This window comes from Urocitellus parryii, chromosome 7, assembly GCF_045843805.1.
Source record: "Urocitellus parryii isolate mUroPar1 chromosome 7, mUroPar1.hap1, whole genome shotgun sequence".
NCBI lineage: Eukaryota > Metazoa > Chordata > Mammalia > Rodentia > Sciuridae > Urocitellus > Urocitellus parryii.
In genome coordinates, this window is record NC_135537.1 from 48,504,246 (window position 1) to 48,527,280 (window position 23,035).

General features: G+C 34.6%; 1 protein-coding gene across 1 annotated transcript in view; it reads right to left on the minus strand.

The window, feature by feature from the left end:
* Positions 1 to 412: 412 nt before the first annotated feature.
* Positions 413 to 23,035, minus strand: part of Ralyl (RALY RNA binding protein like) — a 330,570-nt gene continuing 307,947 nt past the window's right edge. The window contains exons 6-8 of the mRNA XM_077801181.1: positions 15,561 to 15,674; positions 2,323 to 2,495; positions 413 to 619 (exon numbers count right to left, since the gene is read on the minus strand). Of these exons, the coding sequence (XP_077657307.1) occupies positions 413 to 619; positions 2,323 to 2,495; positions 15,561 to 15,674 (494 nt within the window). The remainder of the gene's footprint in view (positions 620 to 2,322; positions 2,496 to 15,560; positions 15,675 to 23,035) is intronic.

Consider the following 23,035-nt stretch of genomic DNA (forward strand, 5'->3'; position numbering starts at 1 on the left):
ATAATTTGTAATCATTTTAGTTTTCTTTGCCTTCTTTTTCTTCTCCTTCTTTCTCTTCCTGTCCTCCTCCTTCCCCCTCTCCCTGTCCTCCTCCTCTCCCTTCCTCCTCCTCTCCCTCCCCCTTCTCTTCTTCCTCTCCCTCCCCCTACTCTTCCTCCTCCCCCTTCTTCTGCTGCTCCTCCTCTCCCTCTCCTGACTCCTCCTTCTCACTCAGTTCACATGCAGTGGGCTCCCAAAATGTTCACTGAATAGACTGCTTCATGGAAATCATTTCTCTAGGTGGTTAGGACTAGATGTTGTCTGCACAAGCTGTGTTGTGTCCTGTTTCACAAGGGAGACCATCACTCTAAGTCATTCTCCCAGCTCATTTTGCTGGATCTGCTTTGATTCTGTGCCTGTAGTAGTTTCACATTCATTCTCTCAGGATGGCATTCTTGAGAGCCATTTGCCTTGAGCCGCCACCAGGGCGTGTGGAAGCCAGCTCTCCTTTCTGTCTCCTAGTGAATATTATACTGCATTGTTGCTCTTCAAATCTATATTGCCGTCTTTCAGGAGAGAAAAGATTTGTGCTTTTTATTTCCCTTTTTGGGAATGCAACAGAGAAGTAACTAGCTTTGGGCTATGATTTGAAAGAATGAACAGGGAGCACAGGGTAAACAATAAATAATCTGTGTGGATGGCTATGCTATTTGCCAGAATGAGGAAGACTAGGAAAAAAATAAGATAGTGTGTGTGGGGGGTGGAGGGACCCCAATTCTTCTTCTTCCTCTGCTTCTTTTTCTGGCCATATTGTTTCAATAGTTTACTGGAAATCTATGTGGGGACAGGCAGTAGTAATAATGATGTAGATTTAGGACTCCTTGTCCTATAGATAATATGGAAAGCTCTGGTATTCTGTTCTGAGCTATTCCAGTATTTAAAGTGAAAATATGAAGGGTACATTTCTAGCATAAGAAACTGAAAATGAGAGACTGGTAATTATGAAAATTTCTCAGGAGACAGAAGAGGCTAGCTATGTAAAATCCTGCTGAGAAGTAAATTAAAATAAAACCAGAGAGGTATCCATTGGGAATGACAACATAAAGTCCTCCTGGAAGACGAGCCACAATGGAATGCTGAACCAGAAGTTGGATTAAAATGAGTTGAAGAAGTCCTGTTGTAGAATTAAAGCTGAGGAGTTTCTTTGTCCTTCATTCTAGTGCTTAATGAACATAGTCCTGAAATTAATCTAATTCTAAAAATGGTACTTAAGTCTCTCAAATTTTAGCAGAATTTTGTAGAAATAGAAGTGGGTTGTTCAAAGCTCATATTTGAGAAGTTTAAAGTTGCCATGAAATTTAGGTAGAACTGGAATGTTCGAAGTCAGTATAGAATTCTGTAAAATTAGGCTGTATTTACAACTGTGAATGAGTTTATTACCATCCCAGAACAATAGTGACAGATATCTTACAAAATTTCTTAAGTAACATAGGTATTAAAATAAATTGGAAGCTGTAGTACCTAGGATAATCTAAGTTTTATATCATCAATCTATAGGTATTTGAGATACACACACACAAACACACACACACACACACACAGTTGCCCATGTACTGTTTTATTAGTCAGGTCCTTTGAGATAGTATATTTAATTTCATGGTTGATAAAATATGAGAAATAACAGCCTAATCAGCACATATTTACCAAGTCCCTTGTGTGTTTATGCAGGAAATGGTGATTAGAAATGAGCAGTATAGTGATTAGAACATTGAGAGGAAAAAAATATAAAAAACCAAGTCATATCTAAATTCCCAGATCATAATGACAGATTACCAAGCAGCACAGACACTGGAAATGATGAGCTCAACACACACTCACGGGTCATCTTAGTAAAAAGACTATACAGAGGCCTGTTGACCACACAACTAGTAGAGACAATTGTCATTTATGAGTGACACTATTAAAGGAGGAGCCATGTGTCTTCAGTAAATAGTCTTTTGTCACCAGCATATTATGTCCATGTACATTTAATTTCTAATTGTACAAATGCAAGATCGCTTTCATAATTGAGCATTTGGGAATAAAAGTATTTCAGACATTTCATTTGGAACTTTAGATATTCCTAAGCAAATATGTAATATTTATATTATTCATTTTTTACACCCTCATATTTGAAGTCGAGCACTTATTATGCACAAGGCACTATACTGATGTTCCCTTGAATATATGCATATAAGAAGAAATGAGCCCCCAATGATTTAATTCTCATTTTAGAATGAATGTGTTGCTAACATGCTGGTGCTGTTACCCAGTGGATGTGTTCACCAAACAATTAGTTCCTACCAGCGCATGACCCCCATCTTCATCGAAGTCCTCCTCTATCCCATCAGTCATCTCTTCTCCATCCGCATCTTGCCCTCCTTCAGCAGGCTCCTCTGTAGAGTGATCTGCATTCTCTGACACACATTCATCTTGGATCAGCTCTATAGTCTCTTCCAACTGCTTCTTCTGAGCTTCTAGGGGGAAAAAAGCAAATGACTACTACCTTGACTTGCTCAGGAGTCATTTGGATAAACCATGAAAAACCATGACTGGGTAAACTCTGTATGTTTTAAGGCATGTTAGAAGGTAAGGTAATATTATATTTTCAGTTGAATTTGTTAGATCATGTAAATTGTGTACACATGTCTATGGGGGTTTGCATGTTAGCATATTCATTATTTAATGTAATTAGCAAAAATTAGGGAATCTAAATGGTAGTAGTATATAAATAAAGATTTATATAAAAACATGGATCTTTCTTACTCCTTTATTTTATAGGCAGTCCTTTTTAAGAGGGATATTCTCTCTGAAAGGAAAGCATCAAAAACAAAGGGCAAAAATCATGTATAAGATAGAAATTGTTCACTCAAGGAAGGAGAATAGAACAATCTTGTACTAGAACAAACCTAAGGGAGTCTTATTGATAAATTCAAACCTAAGGGGAAAACAGGGGAAAAAAGAGCCTTACTGAGAACAAAAGTACAAAAATAATTATGTTTACTTTACCTGACATATTTATGTGAACAATTCTCTGAAATTTTAAAGCCTACATGAGGTTGGCAGGTGTGATTAACTGCAATAGTTAAGAGCATAAATCCTGGTGTCAGACAACTGGGTTCCAAGTCCAGTGCCACCATTTAATGGGTTTGTGATGCTGTGCATAGGGGAAATGATACACCCTTCTTGAGCTTCAGTTTTCTCATTCCTAAGATTAGGATGAATGTTTCTCAGACTTTCAGGGTTTGTAGCAGTAAATCAAACTGTTAGTATAGTGACTTGACAATAATAAGTGCTCGACAAGTGAAGCCACACACTTCATTTACAGGATCCCCTCTAATTGCCAGGATCTGTGCACTGCATTTACAGAAGCTCACCTGACGGAAATCGTGCTGATGGTGCAGCAATTATTTCCCATGGTGGTTGGTTTTCATTTCCTCTAAAAGTATCGGGATGCACTGGATATTGAAGAAATGAGATCATCTCCTACTTCTCCTTCTCTAACTTATTCCCACGCATTTACAACTATCTTAAAAGTTGGGTGTTTCTATTCATTTTGATTATTGTTATTTTACCAGAATATCATTCCATCATTTGATTTGAATTTTAAAAGATGTTATATTTAGAGCTTATTCGTTGAAGTTTTATGGCAATAAAGATAATTTATAGAGTCAAAAGAGTCTGGGTTCTTCATTCCTCATTTTTTTTCATGATGCAAGTTAGAAGAAAAATAAGCATTGATTATATAATTTTTGACTCAGCATAAAACTTCAGATATGAGTAATATGTGAGTCAACAAATGCTGATAAAAATATGTATAAGTTAGCAAATATTGTTCCTGTAAGTTGTTTAAGTTAGTAATAATAATTATTTCTCTAAATAAATGTGTATCTATGCATTTTTATATTTTACTGCTTCAAATAATATAGTTTGTTGAAACTAAGAAGGTAGGATGGGGTATTCCCTGGCCCTACTATCAGAGGTCAGGATTTCATTGCTAGTTCAGTTACCAGTGGAACTATGGACTTTGATTTAAGACTATATTTTGGCCTTTTGATCAGGTGATTAAGCACATTAAGTTACTCTTTTCTCATCTATACAAAAGTATTTATAAAAATATCTACCTCTGGGATTTGCTGTGAGAATGAACAAAGCTTATATTTTGGAAATAGTTTGCAAACCATTCAGGACTGAATAAATGTGTGCTATTATTGCATACAAAAAGGAGACAGTGTGCTCTTCATTGTGAATGTGTTGAAGTCTCAACAATAGTAACAATGGTGAGTACAGAACAAAAGGCCTGGTCACATCAGGGAGTGACAATGGGAAAACTTGTGGAGATGAAGCTTTGTTTCAGAAGAGGAAAAGAGCTGGTGGATTTAACAAAGGTTAAAAATAATTACAAGGGTCATCCTTGGAAAATAATTGTTATGGTTTGGATATGAGGTGTCCCCTGAAAAGATCATGTGTTAATACAGGAACATTCAGAGATAAAATGATTAGTTTATGAGAGCTGTATTTCATTAATGGATTAATCCATTTTATGGATTAATTTGAATGAACTCCTAGGTGGACTGCTGTAGGCAGGTAGGGTGTGGTTAGAGGAGATAGGTAACTGGGGGTGTGGCCACAGACAATATCTTGTCCTTGGCTTCTCTGCTACCCTGGCTGCCATGAATTGAGAAGCTTTTGTTACCCATCCTTCCGCCATGATTTGCTGTCTCACATCAGGCTCAAAGCAATGGAGCCAGCCAACTTGGACTGAACCTCTGAAATAATAAGCTTCAACTAAACTTTTCCTCCTTTAAGATGTTCTTGTTGGATAGTTTTGGCCACAGTGAAAAAAATCTGACTAACAATGAACAAAACCTGGGCTTTTTTGATTTTCTCTTAAAGGTATTTATTTCATATACATAGACACAAATATTATATATTCACGGATGTTTTCCTACCAGTTTATTAGCTTCATATTTTTCCTTATAACAACATAACTAATATAGCAAGTAAGTAAATTCTGCTTTGAAGCCTATACTTTTTATCTTCATGTATGTGTACAAGTGTACTAATGGAAATAAGTACAGTAACATAAATTCTTCCCTTTTCTTTGAAGTCTATGTAACTTTTAGCACAAGATTCCTAGGAAGTCTATAAAGTGGCTATTGTAAAATCTAACCAAGTTTTTTTTTTTCTAAATCTAGAAAATTATCATCCAAATTAATTTGGAAAGTAGTGAGTTAAAAAATTGGTTAATCTAAAGAAGATGACTCAGGTATCTAGATTAAAAGGAAAGGAAATTAGGAAAGAGATACAGAGATACAAAACCTCCTTAATTTAACTCCTATTGAAAATTGTAGGTGTTGTTCATTTCCCTTCCATGTGTCATTGCTGTTTATGATTCCCGACCTTAGGCTAATCTACCCACACACCTATGACCAGCATCCACTGACGATGGACTGACTACCTTGAACACTAAGAAAGTCTGAATTTTTATGACGTTAATCACACCTCCTGCTCTACTCTGTTACCTCTACTATTGCTGATCTTATGGACCAAAAAAAGGATTTGGCTACTCTGGGTTTGACTCTCTACTCTTTCTTCTAGCAGTGCTTTTTGTGCTCATCATTCGGCCTTCTTTATAGTTTAGATCACTGTGTTGCTGTTCAAAATGTCCCAGCTATCAAGACCTCGTGTTAGTACTTCACAAAAGACAGAGGGATGGAAATTTGGGGTTGGACAATTGTAATTCTATGTGGTAAAAAGTGTTCTGAATTTTATTATTTTTCTAAAGCCAAACTTTTTCAACATAGGCCACGGTGTTTATCATTTCCTTATGACACCTAAGTGTATTGTTGAAGATTGACATTTATTAGAAAGTCCTTTGGTCTGGCATACCCAATCCGTCTCTAATGATTTCAGAAATATTTATTTTTAATTTTGAAAAATAATATTTCTTTTTTTTTTCTCTAGTAAAATCTCTGGCCAAGAAAGCATAGCAGATTTTCAAAGAACCCATCTAAGACCAGACTTTGAAGAGGCATAGTCCTCATTTGGCTTCATCTATCAATTTGTTTCAGTTATCTTCGAAATCCAAGCTGTCTTTTCTGTCTTCCTAGCTGAATATAATTCCTGCTTCTTTGATCAACCAAAGACCCAATCAAATGCTGTCTTATAGGATGTTGTTGTTTCACCATTTTCTTATTAGAGTTTAAACTCCCTGAAAATTTGACCTATTTCCTTACAGGGTCATAGCCACACTCAAAGGGGGCAATACAGATGCCCATCTTTTGCAAACAGACAAGAGCAATACAGTTTAGTTATGCAGAAACATTTTGATGTGCTCTGTACCCTTCACTGAATACTTTATACATAGAAGAGATAACAAAAGATATTAGAAAGAATTCAGGAAAAGTGTCCATACTTCTGCTAATAACTGGTCCTATTAACTGCAGTTTTCTTCTATAAAAGCTGAACATAAAAATCACCTTTATTTTTGAAGAGTTGTTATGTTTTGGAATGAGGGAAAAGATGTGAATGTGCTTTTAAAGTGTAAAGGCCAAGCAAACATATTAATAAAAGGCTCAAAATAGTTCTTGTGTTGAATCTATGTTGATTATTCAATAGATATAGACAAATTATTCACATCAAAATTACTCATCTGTACTGATCTTTAAGGATACATTACAAAGATAATTTTGGCTTTGACATGACCTCTTAATGTCTATGTTTAGACAATCATAAAGTATGAAATTGCTCTCTGTTTTTTCTATTCACATACAACACACATATAATTCTTTTGATAGTATAATTTAAAGGCAGTGGTGTGTTAATACTTTCAAATGCAAAAAATCTTGTAAGTTATCCTTTTTCATTTGTTCATTAACTTGAAAGCTAAATGCTTGGAAGACATTATCTGGGTTGAGGTGAAAGAAGTTTTAATTATAATCGTAATTGTTTCTGGTAATTGTTTTGTAACAGTTTAATAGAAATATAATCAGCCTGCACTTTGGTAAATGTAGTCAACATAGACTGTCATCACCTCACTGGGAAATGTTGTAATCACTAAACAATGATGGATTCCATGAATAAAATCACACATGAAAGCACATGTTGGTTTGCAGTTTAACAAGAAATTTTGATGCAATAATTATTTTGCTGAAATCGAAACAAAGCAGCTTATTCTATTTTTAATGAATATCTAATTTTATTTATCTTTGAAATGAGTAATATTGCTTATTCATTTTATACTGTATAACATTGTTTTTGTCTGCATGATTCTACTTTGTATTATGTGAATGTGTGACTATAACTGTGCTTGTGTTTGTGTGTGTATGTGCATTTGTATCTGCTACCAGAGCTTCTCTGGGGCAGAAATATTTTTATTTGTCTTTGTATCCCTGGTGGCTCATAGCTTCATGCACAAATTAAACATTTGCTGAATTTATTCATGAATTGTGTTAAATCAAATAATGAAAATAAATGTGGAAAATTTTTCCATAAAGTCAAAATAACAATTAAATTTGGCATCATGCTAGAAAAAGTATGAACCCAAAGAGAAGTTGAGAGAAAATCTGCCAGACATATTCTTTGGTAAAATCCCATGAAGTCAGAGTGAAATGTGAGGTCTGAGATTTTCCTATACGAACAATATTCATGATTATATTGACAAGTCTTCAAGAGAAAAATAAAATGTGAAGTCTTCAAGTGCTTTCGGGAGAAGGGCTGCTTTTGAATGGTGGTATCTTCTGGGGTCTCCATTGGCTGCTTTAAGTCAAAGTGATGTATGCCATAGCATTTGTTTTGTGAGTGGAGATGAGAGTTTGCATTAGATTTATTTATAAAAAGTGGATTAGAACCTAAAAAGCTGGAAGTTTATGCCTAACACATAACTCTAATACTATATAAATTATAAATTACACAGAAAAAGAGGATTATAATGACTGCAAGTTAGTGAATGCCTATAAAGTGCTGACGTTATAGGCATCAACTTTAGTCCTTGCAATACACTACAGTATAACCTTATTTATCATTTTATATACAGGGAAACTGAGGCATAATTAAGTTCAGAAGGTGCCTATGGTCACACAATAATAGGTGCAAGAGTTGGAATTTTACCTTAAGAATTCCTGATTCTATTGTCTGAGCTATTTTCTAATATATCTCTGGAAAAAAAAATGCCTTATTCACGCCAGGAGAATGCTTTGAATTTCTTCAATAACCAGACAATATTTAAGTTCAAGGATGAAGAAGTCTGTTTAGTTAGGGGCATAGGTAGAAGCTAACCAATGACTATCTAAGGAAAAAAAAGAGGTATTTCTGTTTAAGGGGAAAATGCCTAAGGCTTTAAAAAGTCATGAAAGGAAAGAATTTGATATTAAATTTTAATCCTCATATTCAAATATTATTCTGCACATCTCATTTCTACTTCAAAAGCTATATATGATTCAGAAAACAAGTTAGAATTGTTGGGATTTATGTTCAAAGCATTTTTATTAAATTGAGTTTGCTGCATAGCTATTATCATTAATATAACTCTGAAAATTGGTTGAGTTGGCAATTAAGTTTTTTGACATGCTGGCTTAATTGCTAGATAATTACCAGCTGAATTGTACTTAGCAGATGGTTGGAAATAATGTTGATATAAAAACAGTCCTATTATTTATTGCAGCCAAGCTAGTATCCTGGAATCACTGTTTTTGAATATCAGCATAAACTGTATTTTAAAAATAATTTGTTACAATACCTGCATATAATATGAATTGAGTTTCATGATTCTAATAAGTTCCACTTCGAGATATGCATTTTATTATGGATGGTGTTACCTGGGATGGTGTTACTAACAACCACATAAATAAATTTTAGAAAAAAATATATAGGAGGAATGCTTTTAGATTAAAACATCAGTTACCTAAGTACATGCTTTGAGCATATAGCCTCAAAGTTGTTCACATGAAATGTTCCGGGTTGTTGAGGTGTCCACAAATTCAATACAAAATAATTTCAAAAATTACTAAGATGCTGTGCTTATTTAAATCTTGCCATTTTGAGAGAGAGAGATTATTTTCCTATTTTATACATTTCATAAAGTCTTTTCTAAATTTCAGGCAGCGGGTACACTGAAGTGAGTCTCTAGTGGGATGTGAACCTAGCTCTGTTTCCCTCTTGTCTGGAGTCTTTGATGTTTTAGTAATGTAAATCTACTTGCCATAAGGAAGATGAATTGGAGAGGAAACAATCTAGAATTGGAGAGACCAGCTAAAAAGGCAATGCTTAAGGGAATGAAAATGTCCTAACTGATTTGTGGTGATGGTTGCACCACTCAGTAAAATTACTGTCATTGAATTATTCTCTTGAAATGAGTAAATTTTATTCTATGTGAAATATGACTCAATAAAGCTATTAAAAATAATGTGAGTCTAACAGACCATGTGAGAGAAGAGAAGCATTTATGTACTGGCAGTAGCCTTGGAATAGAGAGAAGGGGTAGAGTAAAAAGATATCCCAGGTAAGATTTGGAAACACAAGCTACAGCTGGAATAGATGCTGCTGCTGAGGATGGCAACTTGACTGATAGAATTTATGTAACAGCAAATCTGACAGAGACAGGAAGCAGACCGAAGAGTATATTTAAGTGGGAAAGTGAAGAGAAAGAGTTCAATTTCAAAGAGTGTAATTGAGTTAGTACCAAAATGACTTTCATGTTCCCCTCTACTTGATTAAACTTTAGACAGGTTTCTTGCTGGTCACAGGCCTTCTCAGAAAATATTTACTTTTGAACACTTGAAATTTTAAGTTCTTTTTCTGTCCATTTGAGGTGTGTATCTTTTAACAACCCACAAACATTTTCCGTAAGTTCAAGGAGCCATCTTTTTGACATACAATCATCAAGAAAAAGAGGGCCTCATTCTCTCTTTGTTAAGAGCCAATTAGCAAACACGATTTCCCTATCACACAGAATACCCCCATCTCACTCCCTTTTTGTCCTCCAATAATTTTCCATGAGCTCTTCTAACACTAGAAAGTCCCCCTGTCTTTTATGGGTGGCATTCTAGCTCTTTTTTTTTTTTTTTTTTTGCAAGTCTTCAATAAAATCTTCCTGGCTGTTTTCATTAAGTGTCCTGAGCAAAATTGCTTTCACAAATGAGGAATAGGTACAAGAGGGATAGGTCTCCAGTAAGCCCTTGGATAAATTTTGATCCTGTTGCTGAAGATGACTCCATTTTTTTTTCTCCCTTAAACTTAGCTTCTTTAAAAATATATGATTTTTTTTGTAGTTAAATATTTCTATTAGGATTTTGTAGTTGAATAATTCTATTATGGAAAATAGCAGTCTGCTTTTCCTATCTGATCACCGTACAAGCTCCTTAAAGACTTTTTACTCACTTGGCTGATGCTTTTAAAATAGGCCCTCGAGGATTAGCAAGGATGGTGGAATGTGATAGACATCATTATCCAAAGTACATGTATGAAGACAAATTGGTGTCAACATAACTTATATACAACCAGAATTATGAAAAATTGTGCTATATATATGTAATAAGAATCGTAATGCATTCCACTGTCATTTATTTAAAAAAATCAATGAAAAATAAAATAAAATAGGCCCTCACATTTCTCAGTGACTTGGCTGCTTGTTGACCAGCTTCATACATTATCTGTTGACATTACTTTTAGGAAACTATGGATTCAGGTATTGGTCCTACAATTGCCACTCAGTTCTCATATCCCTAGATTGTAATAACGTAAATCTGATTAGATCAGTTTCCAGTTTTTGCATAATATGAACTACAGAGATACTTTGCACAGCTAAGTTGTTACCATAAAATGAATAGTTTTTCTTTCCTGAACAATAATTTACTTTATTTAGAATTAGAAACCGCTTAGGAATAAAAAATTAGTTCCCTACTATTTCTTTATGTATTTATACAAATTTACCCCTCCCTCCCTCAGTGTGTAAATTTCATCTCAACCAATTTACTCTCCTACTCACTAGTTATTCAATCAAAGTCCTTGTTTTATAAAGGTCTTCCAGAGCCTGCATGAAATACTGATCTGGACTCATTTCCTTCTAGGTCTTTTGCATAGCTTATCTTCTGGAATCTTCTTTATGTTCTGAAGAGTCCCTTCACCACCCACCCTTGGATTCCTTACTTTAGAAAAGCCATGCTTCCCTCTTTCTTAGTTTTCCTCCTTGTTTTGGTGAAGTGCATTTCTCAATTCTTTTCACAGAAAGGGTGCATTAAAATAATTAAATGAGACAGTTTCCATGCCTTTGGTTCCTATGGAAGTAAATGAAACTCAACTCAGAGAGAATGGACACAGCCAAGGAAAACTAAAGCATAACTAACCAGGAACCACCAACTAAAGGGACTTTCCACTGTAAAAATATCATGTTTTCATTGCCTTGTAGCGTTTGGTGTGGCTGTTGAAAGACTCCATGCTAAGGCTTTCTAATTCCTACTTCTTTATATGAACACTGTTCTCTCCTTCCTCTCCCCTTTAATTTTCACTGGATGTTTATAGAATCTTCTTTTTGTTTCCCTGTTCCGCAATATTACAATTACATGCTTGGATGTACATCTATTTTCAGGTATCTGGTGGATCTTTTTAATCCGGTTAATTATTTTCTTCAGTTTCATTTTAAAATTTTTTTTTAGTTGTCAGTGTACCTTTATTTTATTTATATGTGGTTCTAAGAATTGAACCCAGTGTTTCACACATGCTAGGCAAGCACTCTACCACTGAGCTACAACCCCAGCCCTATTTCCTTTAGTTTTGATATTTCTTTTTTTCCTGAAAAATTCTTTTGACGGTACTTCTCTTCTTCTTTTATTTCTGGAATCCTGTTATTCTGATATTAATCCTTTAATTTTCATATTCTTTCCTTCCTATTGTCCATCTCTATTTTATTATTTTATTTTCTGGAACAGTTTCTCCAATTTTGCATTTCAATCCCTGTATTGAATTGTTTATTTATGTTACACTAATTTCTAAAAGCTCTTTAACCTGCCCTCTAAATCCTCAGTTTTATAGTTTTGTGTTCTTATTTCGTGAATGTAGTGTCTTCTCTTATTTCTCTCAGAGTATTAATCAATGTTTTTTCATGTTTTTAAGTTTTATTCTGTACAACTTGTTTCCTCATTTTTTTTGGGGGGGGGGTTAAAAGTATTTGTTATGTTTCTTCTATTTGGTGATCTCTGTTTTCTTACATTTACAGTAGAGTATTAAAACATTGCTGTTTTGAAAGATAGAAGGATACTCTTTCTGTATGTGACCTTGTTGACCACCTCTCTGGGAACTCCCGGATTGCTCATGTTCCCAACTAAAGACTCTTCCGCACCTGCCCCAGTGATCTGACAGCTGAAGGTGAGAATGCTTGGTATTTCTATCATAACAGTGTAAACTTTCACCTCGCCCCCAGTTTTCAGTTGCTCTCAAATTTGCTTGTTATCTACCTGCCCCAAAGTCATTGAAAAAAAATATGATACTATGAAACTTGAATTCAGGGCATGCTCCAAGTCCTGTCATGTCTTCTTTTTTTTGTTTGTTTGTTTGGGGGATTGAATTCAGGGGCATTTAACCACTGAGACACATCTCTAGCTCCCTTTATCTTTTATTCGGAGACGGGATCTTGCTGAGGGCCTCACTAAGTTGCTGAGGCTGGCTTTAAATTTGCCATTTCCTCTGGTGTCTTGTTTCCGGTCCTTCATTTCCCTCCTGTTCCTACATCTATGCTGGGAACTTTCATTATCAAATGACTAATAGTATATTGGGAATGAAATGTGTATAAAAGAGCCATGATGAAGAGTAAATACTAGCTACCAATTAATTTTCAATGAATTATTAAAATGAGTGCTCCCTTAAGTATATAAGGGGAATTTGGACACATTTCACTCCATTTTCCATAATGTAGTTTTAACCCTTTCTATTTAACTCTGATTTCTTTCTATAAAGCATATAAAATATGATTATCCTATTTCCATAAATATAGATGCTATTCCAGAGACAATTTCTAAGAGAATGAAGTTACAAATCTTAAATACATTTATTTTTGTCATACCATGTTAAAATAAGAAAGACATAAACATAAGAGGACCAACTCTTATCATTCTAAAAGCAACTGTCTTGACTGGGAAAATTTAGACATGTGCCAAAGTAAGATGACAGTTTTCATAAAGCAAAAACTGAGGTTTGAATTTTACTGTTACATATATAGATGATCTTCTAAGAAAATCTGTGGAAAGTATTATTCATTACAGGAAACTGGAAAGTATAATATGTTAGAATAAGGATCACATTTTTCTCTTTGAGGTGATTTATATTTAAATGAGTTCTCCATAATCCTTTAAACTGAAGTGCAAATTGGTTATCAAAGTCTTTTGCTGTAAGGGTTGTTTTACATAATAATGAATTTCACACAAGTTCCTCAAAGGGAAATATTGATTTAGGCAACATCACAGGATATTTCGGTTACAGGAACGCTTGATTAGTGCCACAAAAAGCACATAAAAACTTTCCAAAATCTAAATTTCTTTACTAAGAAGTGTAGGCAGTATATTTTTTCTCAGTATAAAAATATATTCATCATAGGAATTTTTAGATAGAAATGATAGATAATGATTTTATCTATCATTTCTCATCTATATTAACTTAGCAAATATTAGTGAGAATCTATTACATGCTACAGACATGGCTTGTATTTTTGTAAAAATGAGCTGATTGAAAGTTCAGGTAAAATATCTGAAATTGTTGAGATCGTTAGAGTTTCATACTATTTTAGATTTTGGAATGTTTGTATAGACTTTTACTGGTTGAAAATCCCTAATTGTAAATTCTGAAATCTGAAATGCCCAGAATTTCAAAATTTTTTGAGCATAAAATCAGTGATTAAAAAGTTTCAGATTTCAGAACATTTTGAATTTTGTAATTCAGATTTTCAAATTAGGGATGCTCATCTTGGAGTAGTAAATATTTGCTTAAATTTGTGTGTGTTGGTACTAATCCCTGATAACTCCAGTTATTAAGCCTAAAGCTCTGGTTGGTTACCATGCTGTACAGTTTACATATGCTACTTAATTCATTTCTCACAATGTAAGGTGGTCATACTATTCCTCATTTTATAAAAGAGAAAACTGAAATTCAGGAAGTGGTCGGTGAGAATTTAAACTTTTTATTTCATGCATCCACTATACCATAATCATGACTTCTGGCTTCTTTTCATTCTTGAACCCTGTAAGGCTCACCACCAAAGAGAGCTCTGATCCTGACCTCCATGATGAGTCAAAAACCAGCTGACTCTTGTTCTCTCCAATTCAAGGGCTGGAGGTTTCAGTCAGTTCTCATAATTTAGATGCTACCTGACTAATGCACTTTAGAGAAATACTGGGACCAACCCCAGTGGAAAATGTGAAATTAAGGTAAAAATTGGAGGGCACTGGATTTGGTCACTAGACTCAGGTCTATCACTAACTAGACATGTGACTATAGAAAAGTTAATTTACCTTCCAGAGCCTTTATTTTCTCTTCTGTGAGATGTGGAGGTGGGATTTATTAATGACTTTTAGAATCGTGTGTTTATTGATTTTTATTTATTTATTTATTATTCTAATTTGTTATATATGACAGCAGAATGCATTCCAATTCTTATTACACATATAGAGCACAAACTCTTCCAGCAAATTAAGACTTATATGGAATATTTTTAATGTAAATTTTGTTTTATTTATATATGATGGAATCTTGATATATAAAAGCAATACAGGTAGAGTTGTGCTGGTTGGAATAAGGGTTGGACTTGGAGGAGGCATAAATTTATTACCTCCTCTTAACTCCCACCTCATCTTTAAGGAGGCCTCTGAGATATCTAACGACTTATAGAACAAGATCATCAAACCATGGACTAGCTCTTTATTATTCCTGTTTTCATAGTCTGTGATTATTCAAACATCTGTAGCCACATAACAAGAGCATTACAATTGTATAAGAATGTAGCTAGTGTACGATCTGATAATTCAAAGGAGATAGGTCTTTAGGTTGCAAAGGACATGATCAAATAACTTGACCATTGGGTGGTTAGCTGCATGCTGTTGTAGTCCACGTTCCTGAAATTTGGCACTGAAGTTTCATGGGGTGGCAGCAATGGCAGGAGTTGGGATTTAGAATGATTTTTTGAAACCTGTTAAGTTTTGCTCCAGTCAATTTATTGAAATATGAAAATTATTTTGGTCTGATAGCATTATTGATTTTTGTTGTCTTAAAGTTTACTTGATATTAAAAATAAGCTTTCAATTATAATCCAATTATTTCTGAGCATGCTATCAAAATACTTTTCCTTTTCATATACATGTTAGAAAAATTAGTTCCTGTTTTCTAAAAGTAATGAAATCATATCCCATTGTTGCAGTTCTTAGCTTAAAGACTTTGTGTATCTGTATTAAACTTTTAGTAAACTTAGCAAGTGTCTCCCCGGGGCTATAGTGTCTGTGATTGATGGTTTCACTGGTTTAATATCAACCTGTCTGTGGCCACAGATTTTCTTCACTTACCTGCCTCTGCCTTCTGCTGCTTCTCAATCTTCTCCAGGCGCCCTAGCAAGGAGTCAATTTTAGTTTTGATCTGGGTTAGTTCTTTCTTGATTGTCTGTAGCTCGTCTGATTTCACTAGAAGGGGGAGAAGGAAAAGAAAACAACAGAACATCAAACGTGCCACTGTTCGATTAGAACACAACTCAAGGCATCCCACATTTTCACAAGACTGTCAAGTTACACACGATACTTTTCAATTTTATCAGCTCCTGGAATAGTGGAAAACAGTGCATTTATAAATGGGGATTCTCAGTGTCATAAGTAATTGATCCTGAAACTTTAAGGTTATACAAAGGGATAACAGAATCTAGAAATATTTTATAAAATAACTAAATAATGCCAAAATCAGTTCTGGTGAATAGGAGAAAAATCTGTATTGCAAGATAGATTTGGCATAAGGAATGTTTAAATTATCACCGGTATGCTAATACTACTTAGAGGCATTACATTGTAATATATATTTCTGCAATCAATGATATTTTAAATCCAGCTCTTTGGGTATTGATTGAAACCAAGATAGAACATTAATCCTCTAAGGAAAATGTCATAGATGCTAAAGAACTCTTTAATTCTAATTTGCTTCTTTCCCCATTCTTTCTTTAAAAAAATCAGGCAATGAATAGTTTATGCATAAGGTTTTTAAGTCCTGGGGCTTGATGAAAGAAAATCCACAGAAGTTCCCATTGACATATATAGCATTAGCTTCTATTCTAGATGTTCCGTGTTTTGTCTGGCTTCAAAGACAGAGAATGGGGGCTAACATAAGATTGACAACTTCTCATTTGGCCAAGTGAGGTTGTTAAAAATGGTAACACTCACTCACTGCAAACTATAATAATGACTTTATCAAGCAAAAGACAATCTCATATTTAAAGAATTTTTATAAACAACAATTATTTATTTACTAACATTATTAATACAAATATTTATATTAAATTGCATTGTTTTTATTTTGGTTTTCTAAGAACAATGGGCAATTTCACCATGAGTCTATAGCAATCAGAGATGGAAGATTTTAAAGTTATGACTATTGTAGAACAACACCTGCCTCTGAGCTTTTATTTAGTGGATTTATAATGATCTCAGCAAAGATATTACCAAGCAAAGCAATTAGTGTTTAGCTTGATTGTCAAGTCTTCATGAATTTTGAAAACCAAAACCCAAAGAAAATGTAATCTAGTTGCTTGAAATAAAGATTTGTCAATTAAAATATGTGAAATAATACATGTGATCTATTATGCATCATACGATTTAGTCTCAAAAGGAAGAACAAATGTTTTCCAATATAAAAATGAGAAAATCCTTTCTGTTTTAAATTTTGATTTTTTTTATTAAAAAAGCAGTTTTTAATTTTTGATGCAAAGTAGTTTACAAAAGCAAAACTGCAAGAAATAAGAGCCCTCTGGAATATTTCTATCTATGTAGTACCAAACTGAAATAAAACACAGTTTAAAATAGAGAATCACTCTTTATGTCAATTATTTCAAAGACATCAAAATACCATTGCTGAATTGCAGCTAAATTTGAAAAACATCATCTGTCACAGTTGCAAATCAATCTTGCTTTGAAGAATGATACTCATTTCCTTTGATGGAAGTATATCATGTAGTTTTACTTAAACTTATCAAATTTAATAGAAAACATTTTATCTTATAACAGATTTCAATTTAGGAAAATTGAAACTGGCTGGAAACTACCAGAATATATTTCTAAGGGAGTGGAACGACTTCTCAGCCCAGGAACATAGTTAACTGATTTTAATTGATTTATCTCTCTCGAAAAGCACAAACTAATAAATCATCACTATTCCACATTACAGAAACTGTACTAGAAAACAGCAAGAAATCCGGACTCTAGATCTAGTAGGAACTCATAAGTGCCCAGGCAGCCAAGGTTTGGGTTTTGACTCATGTCTAGGACTCTAGGAAGACTTTTTTAAGATCAGAGACAGGTTATCATAAAATTGTGGTCTAAGTAGGTAATGTTACTCAAAGTTATAAGGAAATCATCTCCTTTTCAAACAAGGGAATTAGGAGAGGTCTGTCGGTTCTTTCCTGACTCTTACCCAAAAAAGTTACTGAGATGAGTCTCCAGGTCTGCAGAATGCCCAGCTCATTTCTTGGAATGGATATCAACAAACACTTATCAAGGTCCAGAAAAGTGGGCTTTAGAAGCAGTCTTGGCTGCTTCTCCTGGAAGTTGACTCCTTATTGCACTTCAGTATCTCAGTGCTGCCCTTGAAAGAAGGTCTGTACCTTACTTGGTCCCCAGTTGGCTACAATTCTCTTTCTAATCTTCTTTATTTGGAGGTCTGTTTTTTTTTTTTGTTGTCGTTGTTGTTGTTTTTTGCTATTACACCTGGATTCCAGATGGAATTCCTGGAATAGGTCATCTCTATGCCTGATGTGCTGCTCTTTCTAACTTGTCTGTGCTTTCCTTTTCATTTACCCACTGCACAGTGGATTACATTAAGTCATTGACTGTTTTTACTTACTCCATGAAAATAGGTGTACATTTTACAACTATATATTTCTAAACTTAGAATTTTAAAAGTCTTTGCAACTTTGCTTTCTGATATTTTCCTCCCAAAATAAATGTTCAGGATTAAGGAGATCCTAGGTCCAACACAGTCCCATCCATTTTTATTGCACTCTTGATTGGGATTCCGCCTTTGGTTCATTCGCCTGGTCTATTGCATAGAACTCTCAAAGAAATACTCATAAATAAGGTTTTGTTTTTTAACAGGCGATTTCTGGAATATCTCCATTTTCTATAGAAAAAGATGATAAGCACAAACCAACTAAATTATTTAAACTTGGATTCAAGGCCTGCTCAAAACAAATCTTTCATTTTTTAAAAAATTGTTCTCTTTGGATATACATGACAGCAGAGTGTATTTTGACATATTAACAAATCCTTCATTTGAACAGAACTGTTCAGTATTCCATCAAATGTTATATAGAACCAGATCAACTAGTTTACATCTATGTTCCCAGGGGAAATCAATTGTAAACAATCAAGTTCAGTTAAGTGTGGGAAGCCATCCGTGAAATACATGAGGATCTTCTCTCACCCTGAAGCCAAGGAGAATTAGGCCTGGTACTGTGAACTATCCATGGCTCTTCCACGGCATCAGATTGCCCAATGCACATGACCTTTCTCTCCGCTCTGCTAGGAAGGTTCCTCATAGTAGCTCTGGAGATGGGCGTAACCACTGAACAGCCCACCTTAAGACTTTTTTTGGAGAAGAACATTCTGTAGAATCTCTCTCATGTTTCCCCATATAAATAGAGCAGGTGTGGGCTCCATTTTGTCTAGAAACTCTATCCATACTATCAGCTTGCCTGTCCTGCCCCTGCTTTTGCAATTACTTTCTGTGTTCTATGTTTTTTTTTTGTTTGTTTTACCATTTTATTTCTCTTGGTTTTTATTTATCAGCCAGCCCATTCCACTAAGGGGAACTCCATTCCCATCGGTGTTAAGTCTCTTCATCTCTTTAACTTCTCCCCTGTACCTTACAGGATCATTATAAGAATTTAATAAGACAATAAAGCTAAACCACCTAGTGCCACATCAAGACCACCATTAGGTTCAATAAATGATGGAAGCAGAAACTATTATTATTTGTGTTATTGTTATTTTGTATTATTTATACTATTATATAAACATGCCATCCCAGCAATGACTATTTCTCTCTTCCAAAAGGTGTCTATGAAAATCCTACTCATCTTTCAGGACTGAGTACGACTTTCCCTTCTTATGAATACTACTTAGGAATGCTTTCCCTTCTTAAGCACACCTATTGCTTGTTGACTTTTCTATCATCTATTTTTCATGTTAAATCATAACTTCTTTGAGTAAAGCTCTCCTGATCAGGCATTCATGGATCTCAGAAGTCATGCTGTATGTGTTTTGATAAGTCCTTCTCCTTTTATTGATTAGTGAGGCTCCTGATGCTGATCATGAGATCCTGGGCTTGAAGTCTGTTTTCCTTTATTTAAAACTGATATTAACAGGTTTAAGAAGAGCTCAATCAGAAGAGTGCTTCATGAAAACTTTATCTTTTCATAATAAGTCAGATTGCTGAAAAATTATTCCTGATCAATACATTTTTTTTCAAATTTCAGATGGTATCATGTTTTTAAAAGAAGGAATTTGGGGTCATTCATCTAAAACAGGACACATTAATGGATTGACCTCATCATAGATGCTTTAGAACCAAAATCCCTTGCGTGGAAATAGTGCATCCAATTCTCTCTTTTCTCTTATTTCATTCTTGATAGAACTTAGTCCAGTATCTTGAACACAATAAGCAATTAATAAAGATCAGGAAGTTTGTAGTTATATGTATGTGTAGCTAAGGTCCTCATGCCAGTTCCAAACAGAGCAACACATTTTATTGAAAGCTCTGTGTATGTGCCAGGGACTAAATTCACAAGACACCCATTCTAAGAGTTGATTGACTAAAGGACAGACAGGTGACCTGATAGGAAATTCAAAAGTAAATTCATCATGGAACTATGTCTTTACAACACAGTGCCTCAGAAATAGTCTGATGAAAGAAAATGAAAAGAAAACATGCCTCTGGCAAGCAACGCTTTGTATTTTTCCTCCAATTTCACTTGAATTCTCCAAAATCCATAAACCTCATCTTTAAGGATACATTGCATAGAGTATAGTGCCTTCATTTTTATATTGTTTTAGATAGAGTCAGGAATATTATTTGTAAGAACAAGATTGCATATTTTTAATCAGCTTGCTATTAGACTTTTTTTTAACAGTTAAAGCCCACTGATGCAGACAAACTAGCAGTTGGGAAAAGTTAGGTGCAATTATTGAAGATCATGAATTTTATAATTTAAACATTATGAATTTGAGAATTTGAGAAAATTGCTTTACTGCTCAGTCATCTCCAAACTACTGTCTCTTCCCATCTTCTGCTGGTCTTTCCAATTATTTGAGGCTCTGGTCACAATTATCGTTCACTCCTTAAAAGTAGTATGTGGTTTCAGACAACTATACATTATTGATCTGATCCCTACTCTCATCTCCTCCATCTGGAAAATGTTATTTAACCTTTTAGTTGCCTATACTGTAAAGTCATCAAGCCTTGATCCTCTTCTTCAACAAGTTCATCCTCATCCTAGCCTAACTTCTTTCAAATGATACTTTGAGTTCCTATTTCTTTAAACATTTCCCTGACAAGATCGGGAACTACTCTAATTTTTTAACTCACGTGTCCACGTCCACCATATTTGCTCAACAATGTTGATGGAACACATTATTGTCAGGCTCTTTTCCAGATACTGAGGATATAGTTTTAAATAAGAAAGATAATAATGAAACTCTCTAAATTAAGAAACTCCCACTGGACTTGGTAGTGCATACCTATAATCCCAGTGGCTCAGGAGCCTAAGGCAGGAGGATCATGAGTTCAAAGCCAGCCTCAGCAATGGCAAGGCACTAAACAACTCAGTGAGACTCTGTCTCTAAATAACGTACAAAATAGGGCTGGGAGATGTTGCTTATGGTTGAACCCTGTGTTTAATCCCTGGTACCACCCACCCAAAAAAGAAACTTGCATTAAGAATCAAAAAAGACAATAAACAAATATGTACACTATATACAGAAATAATACAAAGAATTGCAAGTGAGGGAAGGCATAGTTCAGGTATGAGATTTGCCCTTTTATACATAGGGCAGTCAGGAAAGTTTCAAATGATAAGAGGATCCTTGAGCAAAAGTTTCAATAAAGGGAAGAAATAGCATGGGGAAGAACTGAGTTGGTGGGATGAAACAGCATATCAGGCAGAAGAGCAGTAAACACAAAGTGCTGAGCCAGACTATATTTGGGATATTTAAGGCAAAGAGCCAAATGTGGCCAGAGTAGAATGAGCAAATGAGAGAAGAGAATGAGAAGTTGGCAGATAAAGTGGAGTACGGAGAAGAGGGAGAGTGGGCATGGTCTTGTTGGTCAAAGTTAGGACTTTAGCTTTTACTCTGAGTGATACAGGGGACAACTTTGTATTTGAAGAGCACTGTTCTGATTTGATATTGTGAAAAGACTATAGGGTGAGAGAGAAAGAATCAAAGGGATCACAAAGAAAGCCATGAGAACAATTCCAGGGAAAGATGATGGTAGGCTGGCTTGGACCAAGGAGTTAGAGTTTTAGTGGTGATAAGTAAATGGATTCTGCATAGACTTTAAAAGAGTGAGGGCACATAATTGGAAGGATGTAATAATCATTTGCTAAAATAGGGAAGATTGCCAGAAGCTCAGGCTTCTGGGGGAAGATTCAAAGTTTTGTTAATTTTGAAGCGCCTATTAGTATCCAAACAAAAGTGAAAAAGGAAGCTGTTGGGTATTTGAATATGCAGCTTATGGGAGAAGTCTAAGGTAGAAGAATAAATTTCAAGTTTCCAGTTAGAGATGGCATCTTGATTTAATATTCAGGATGAATTTGTCCTAGGAGGAATATACACATATGTTACAGTATTTTAGAAGACATCAGTGATACTATCTTCAGAGAAACAATGTCTTATTTTTTTCTGTACGTAAATTCTTCAACAAAAAACGTAACACAAAATTATACTCAAAAGCAAACATACTGTCATATAAAAATAATTTGTTCTGTTGAGTATAATTCTGTTTTGCATGATTACAGAGGTTGAGTTTAGAATTACTAAACAAGATCAGCAAATTGATGAATGAAATAAAAATGAATTTCTTAGAATAAATTACATTAGCTATTTTTTAGGCAAGAATGACATTACAGGAACTAGGAGTCTGGTTGCATCTTACAGATAATCTTAAATTATTTTTCCCGAAGTATTACTATAAGATTTTTGTTAAAAAGAAGAAGTTATATTAAATAATTTCAGACTTGCTCTCTCTAAAGAGTTCACTGATTTGGTGATAAATGTTATTACATTCTGATACAGTCAACAAAAATGATGATTGTGCCTTTTGCTTCAACATGAGATATAATCTAAAAAGGAAATTAGACACAAGGGATGATGCCATCTGCCTATATAAAAACATCCATGCATCCGATTTATGTGGTGAAAAATATTTCAATTTATTTTAATCACCTTTGGGTCAAGTCTATTCAGAGACAAAGACTCTTCAGCTAACTGTCCAGCTCAGTGGTTCTTAACAGAGGGTGATTGTGCCCTGGAGGAGACATTTGGAATATCTTGAGACATTTTCTTTTGTGCGTGACAACTTGTAATGCATGGTGCTACTGGTACATAGTGGACATTTGGTCTGTTAAACATTCATAAACACAGAGGATAGCCTGCAACCATCATGCAAAGAATGATCTAACTTGAAAAGTCAATGGTGCCAGGCCTTAGAAACTCTGGACATTATGGTTTGAATGTGTCCTCCAAATACATTGGAATCTGAATCCCCAAAGTTTTACGCTGATGGTGTT